Genomic DNA, 6,000 nt, shown 5'->3' on the forward strand with positions numbered 1-6,000 from the left:
ACAAAAAAATACACATAAGAAAAGAGCGTTTTGTGTGCTTTCACAAACCCAGGGAGCTGACAGGTATAACAAAGACTAATGGCTTTTTGCTGCTCAGATAAATAAATCCCTTCATTTTTTGAATCTTCTTTGATGAAATCTTTGTTGTTGAGTTTGTTTGCGTGTCAGTCGAATAATGACATTCGTATCTGACGTGACTGATCTCACTGTAAAATCTGAAGGCTGTAATCTTTTTTCCTCTTAGGCTTAAAACATCAATATGAGAATAGAAAAAGATAACTTAGCTCCAGGACTCGTAATATTCCAATCACTTCCATAGGAATGATCCCTTTTATTTATTTTTGGGAACTCGAGTATCCCGCTAAGCATTTAGGGCAATATTTTCTTTTCATTAAATTCAATATGTGCAGTTTTTAATATGTTTAAAGAAATGTTAGGTAAATATTCTCCCTGTCAACCAGGGGAGTGTTGATTCATAATAGCTCAACCTTTAAACCAACAGAGAGATGGATTACTTCACAACAGAAGGCAAATTTAGTGCCAGCCTACATTTAAGATCCAGACCTCCTGTTTCAGACCACGTCGAGCAGGAGAGCCGTATTTGCGTAAGAGTTTGGAAAGACAGAGGGAGTGAGAAAGACAGAAATCATAAGGTAAACATGCACAGAGAGCCTGTTAAGACTGCCTGTCACAGGATCACAGCTTGTATAAAACAGGCACTGATACATTACACAGAGTCCCCACCACCAGTTCTCCAAACCGGGATGGCATGCAAATTCTCCCTCATATTTGACTATGATCAAGTTTATGTACAGTCAACTTTTGATCGTTATGTTGCTCATAATCCTGCTCATGGGCGTCACTAGGGACAGCTTCACGGATTCTTGAGGTTTTAATATTTGTCTCATTTTGATAGTTGAAGATATCGTGTCATTGCAAAAACATCCGCTGTGTGTGTGTGTGTGTGGGGGGGGGGTCTTGGTGCGCGCGCATGAGTACGTGGAGAGCACTGCCTCATTATCCCAGTGTGCGCTACAGGTGAAGTACCTGCTGCGCCACACGCATCATTACGCACAAGAATCGAAAAGGTGACAAAGACTGAATCAATTCAGACGGAAGCATGACAGTGAATGCAAAAATATCGAGCATATTAAATATAAAGACTGTGGGTAGAATTTGAACACCTACTGCTGGCTTTTGGGGTAGAACGGTAGGGTGACATGGCTAAGATCCTGGATGTCGAAGGCTGTGGGTTCGGCCGAAATTGCCTGCCTCTTCGTTCGCTGCTGCTCTTGCAAGTCGTTCTGCTTGTGGACCTGCTGGGTCGCCGGTTTGATGACGGAGCGGTATTTGTCCAGCTCGTTCTGTAGTCTCTGTATAAGCTCGTCTTTCTGGTCGAGCTCCAGCTCCAGCTCGTCGATGAGGGCATCCCTTTGGCGCAGCTCCTCAATCTTCTCCTGGAGCGCGTACTGGAGGTCGCGCAAGGTGCCCATTTTAATCGGCGACAATGAGCGACTTCCCAGGAAGTTTATCTCAAGGTATGCAGCCGAGTCTTTATCCTTTCTGCTCTGCCACGCGGCTCACAAACTTTATTCGTCATGAAAAGCTTGAGAGGAAGGAACCCCTGTCTCTGCTGTGGCTGATTCTGTCTGTCAGAAGCAGATGTTTGGGGATTAAAAAGAACGTGGCACGCGATCGTCAAGGTAAGCACAGAAAGCGTCTCAGCCACAATCATGCAAAGTTTACCCTCTCCCTCTCTCTCGCTCACTCCCTCCCTCCCACGGTGCTGTGACAGCGGAGGACCGTCCTCCCCGAGTGCGTCAGGCTGCGACCCGGTGAGAGCGCATGGCGAGAAGGGCGCCTACAGGAATCTGAAGCACAGTGCAGTCTGCCACTCCAGAGAGAGAGAGAGAGAGAGAGAGAGAGTCTCCCATGAAGCCACTGCTCTAAGAACCATGTCATCATACCTCGGCATCTCACCCTGAGGCTGCGTGTAACAAATAGATGAGCACAGGAGCCTTAATAGAAGTTGAAGGTGATGGAAAACTTAATGAACCTCGGTGTAAAAATATGAATGAAGATGTTTTCAATATTTCATTTGAACCTGAATGTTGTTTTTCATGTTGTGTTGGGTGTGAAGAAAATTAAACTTTCCCCAAACCCTTTTCTGAATTAAATTTTGTTGCAAAATGAAGTCAGTTTGCTAAATTTCATATTTTTAAAAAAGTGTCAAACAGCAGCAGCAGAGACACACAAAAAAATGTCAGAGCTAATGAGGCGCAGCTCCGCGTTTCTCATCTAATCTGGTGTTGTATGCACTCCGAGCGCCGCTGGTGCCTGTCCACATTATCCCAATGACTCATCCGAAGCTCAGCGAACAGCATTTGGCCTCCTGCTCTCTGGACAAATTCAGAAGAGGATAAAGTGCCAAGAACAATCTGATAGGATGAGGACTTACTGAGGCTGAAATCGCAATTACTGTGCTGAGAGGATGAAGCGTCACCGGCTGACAGTGAGGACAAAAGCGAGGAGATTTCTCGGACTGCAGAGATAGGTGTTTTTGGTGCGGTGGTTTAAGACATATTTTTCCCGACAAAAAACATGTAAACAAACCGAAATGGAGACAGATGGTCTAATAAAAAGATCTCAGCTGCCCTCTTGTGGCGGCTTAAAGGATCAACGCAGACAATCAAGAATGAGGCATGGCACTGCTCTCCAGGCTGAGGATGATTGTGGACATTAAATCAGCATGTAGTGATACTGGATCATGAGAGCATTAAAATGTAGGATTTGGGGGATGTATGCGATTAATCGGAGGAATTAATATTAGTAGTATCACTCAAAGTAATAACATGTAGGTCTGTGATTTTTAATGGGTAATCGGGGTTTACAAAGATCAAATGAAAATGTATTGAAACTGCATAGTAGCATGAAAAATGTTCTTCAGACTGTGCTTAAATTGCTAAACAGAGGCTGTTAAACTCGCCTGCCATGGAGAGCAACTTTGGGTCTCGTGCCTTGTAAAAGCACGAGACCCAAGCATAGTCTGGATGCTCGATATGAAAAGCCATGGAGTGAACCGTGAACCCTGCTCTTCCTGCTCTACTACCTGAACCGCAAGCTACAAAGCACAACAGAGGTAATCTGTGAAAGTTGAACATGAGAGGAAGACCTGCTCAACAACCAGCAAACCCAACTTTCTGTTTAAGTCATTCATTGAACCACAACAAAAGAAAACCATACAAATAATCCAATGTAGCGCAGTATTCTCTGAGCTAATTAAAAAAAATCATGGTTTATATTATCTTTGTTAAGGGATGGGGGCAGACCACAGAGCTTAAGCAGCAGCAAAGTTTGCTTCATAGCACCTGAAACTGCAGACGTCCGGAGATTTCAGGTTCGATGTTGGAGCCCCGCATCTTCCCATCAACAAAAAGCCCTCCCACTGTCCTTCAAAGCACCTCTGCGCTTTAAATTTCACCTCTCTAGCCATTCAAGTGAGCCCCTTTCCTATGCGGATCAATAGAAATAGGATCCGGAGCTCCATGCTGCAGTAATCTGAGGAGCGGGGCGGGCCGCCGCCTGGTGCCACGTCCTGATTCAGTGGGGTGCGCGTGTGTGGTGGTGGTGGATGAGGGGGGTCACACCGTCTCCTACTCCTCTGCGGCGCACAGAGGGGTCAGAGACCCCCAGCAGCTCATGTGGGCGCCTTCCACCAGACCCCGGCAGCACAAAGACTTCATGTCACTGCCGTTTTGCACGTTTTCTAGGTTTACTTCCGGTTTATCCTCAGCGCGCATGGGCACATTCCCGTCTGTCAACTCCTGCAGCCTTACTGTGGCACTTACTGTTACTCAGCAGCTGAAAATAAACTCATAATTTGATCACTTTGAGACCGAGCCATGCTTCCACTGGAAGGCTGACAATTTGATGGAGATACTTTATTTTTAACTTTAATGTAGCTCGTTTGCAACTTTTTCATCCCTCTAAAGTTGGGCTGTCTTGTGTTTGTTTGTCTGGGGGCTCTCCCTGCGGTTGTTTGCCTTTGAAAGCGCAGCGAGCATCCGTTGATGACTGCAAATGAGGACTTTCCTGCCTGCAGTTTATTAATGCAAATGAAGATTGGAAATAGTCTAGCCATGTTAATATTATTAACCCCATTGTCTCTTGCACTAAGCGAGTCAACAGGCTGATGTCTGCTTGTGCGTGTGTGTGATGTCAGTGTAATAAGTAATTTATTCTGATGGGGTTCTGATGATAGAAAATGAGGTGAGAATAAATTAAAAGAAAAAGTTCTTTGGCTAACTTTTTGGTTTTTCGAGTAAACACAGCAAAACCAAACTAAGCAGAGTAGGACTAAATAAAAATGCAGTTTCTTTTATCTATACAGACATCATACCTCAGATGAAATCCTCAAAATAAGGATTGTGAACCTAAAACGAGCACCTGAAGGTGATGAAGGAAGCATATGGCCAAACAAAGCGTTTTCTAATGGAGTATTAAATATCCTCAGACATGCACTTCGGGTCCTCAGCGTCCAGCTACTAAAAGCCAATAATGCATCGCACTTCCTCCTGTCTGTGTCCCGTGGGGCTGCCATGATGGATCTGATCAATTAGGAGCTCTTTCTAAAGCTTGCCTTGGAGCTGCGTCATCGGCCCGCAAGAATGGAAGTGCTCGTCCATTCATGGCAAAACTCTGAGTCTCCCATTTAGAAAAAAAGAAGATCATAAAGAGACAGAAACACTATGTGGAGACAAAGCACAGAGGAGCCTCAGTGAGCCGTGTGTGTCTGAGCCTCTAGTTTTTGTTTTTTGTCGCCACATGTATTCTCCTCTCGAAACAGAGTTGTACATCCTCGTAACGAAATGCTGATGAATAGTTTTTATGACCAGAAAAAATAAACTCAGAAGAAAAACACCCAGAAAATCTTTTAAGACGGGACACAAAGCAGACACATGGGCGCAATAACAGAGCAATAAAGTACGACCGCCTGCGTAAACTGTCTTACCAGTCGGACTTGGCATATTTTCGAAACGCCTGCCTTGACAGGTCCTGGTGCGTTTGAGGTTCCGCGGAGATGCCCTGCGCCCTGCGGGTCCTGGGTCCAATAAGTTGAGCGCTTGGCAGAACAGACTGACATTTGTGTAATTTTCTCTTCAGTTCTTGAATCTCGTCTTCCCGATCGGCAAGCCGCCTCTCCAAGTCCCTTATTCTCTCCTCCTTTAGCAGCAGGATCTTGGCAAAGTCGTCCTCCAGATCACTCATGGCGAAAATCTGCGTTAAACTTTGTCGATATTCTCCCCGAGGTGGACAGAACGATTAACTCCCAATACTCGTTTAGCAGGTTTGGGGGAGGAAAAAAAGAGATCACAAAAGATCCCCGTCTAAAGCGCGCAGGGTGATGATGCTCCGACAGTCCCCTTCACTGCGCACTTGTTTATTTCAGAAGAAAAGAGCAAAGCAGCGTTCAAATCCGGGAAACGGACGATTGATGGAGCAGCGCTGCGCTACAGTCCACCAAGCCTCCGGGGAGCTGCTGATGATCCTTCATTGAGAAACCAATTACAGCAGCTCTTCCTCTCAGAGGACGCAGAACTGGGCACTGGAGAGCCGAGACAACTCCTGTATAGTTCAGCCCGCTCACCCTGCAAACACACCACAGAGGAAGCCCAGTGCTGCTGCTGGCTGCTGTCAAATATTTGTTTACCATCTGTCTGCACAACCCCGACCCTCCCTTTGCGCGACAAAAGCGCACACATCACCTCCTTGACCTAACCTATTTCAAAAATCAATTGTCCCACACTCGCTTCACGGGGCAGTGGACCCGGTATGATCGATCGATCGATCGATCGATCTATCTATCTATCTATCTATCTATCTATCTATCTATCTATCTATCTATCTATCTATCTATCTATCTATCTATCTATCTATCTATCTATCTATCTATCTATCTATCTATCTAAATAGCAATTGATGCAATGTTAGATATGAATA

At 45.3% G+C, this 6,000-nt stretch overlaps 1 protein-coding gene and 1 long non-coding RNA gene across 4 annotated transcripts in view; one reads left to right on the forward strand and one right to left on the reverse strand.

The window, feature by feature from the left end:
• Window positions 1-5,637, reverse strand: part of LOC113035556 (cGMP-dependent protein kinase 1) — a 101,695-nt gene extending 96,058 nt beyond the window's left edge. The window contains exon 1 of one of the 3 annotated variants that reach the window (XM_026191190.2): window positions 5,012-5,637. In XM_026191190.2, coding sequence (XP_026046975.1) covers window positions 5,012-5,268 — 257 coding nt within the window. In that variant the 5' untranslated portion in view covers window positions 5,269-5,637. Of the gene's footprint in view, window positions 1-1,188; window positions 1,494-3,368; window positions 3,720-5,011 lie in introns of those variants that run through there. The other 2 variants (XM_080287547.1, XM_026191189.2) reach the window with 2 other exon arrangements.
• On the forward strand, window positions 1,561-2,194 carry LOC145419550 (uncharacterized). The gene is made up of 2 exons (XR_013900835.1): window positions 1,561-1,703; window positions 1,796-2,194. It is a non-coding gene; the product is annotated as an uncharacterized LOC145419550 (long non-coding RNA).
• Window positions 5,638-6,000: the final 363 nt, after the last annotated feature.

This window comes from Astatotilapia calliptera, chromosome 13, assembly GCF_964374335.1.
Source record: "Astatotilapia calliptera chromosome 13, fAstCal68.1, whole genome shotgun sequence".
Classification (NCBI taxonomy): domain Eukaryota; kingdom Metazoa; phylum Chordata; class Actinopteri; order Cichliformes; family Cichlidae; genus Astatotilapia; species Astatotilapia calliptera.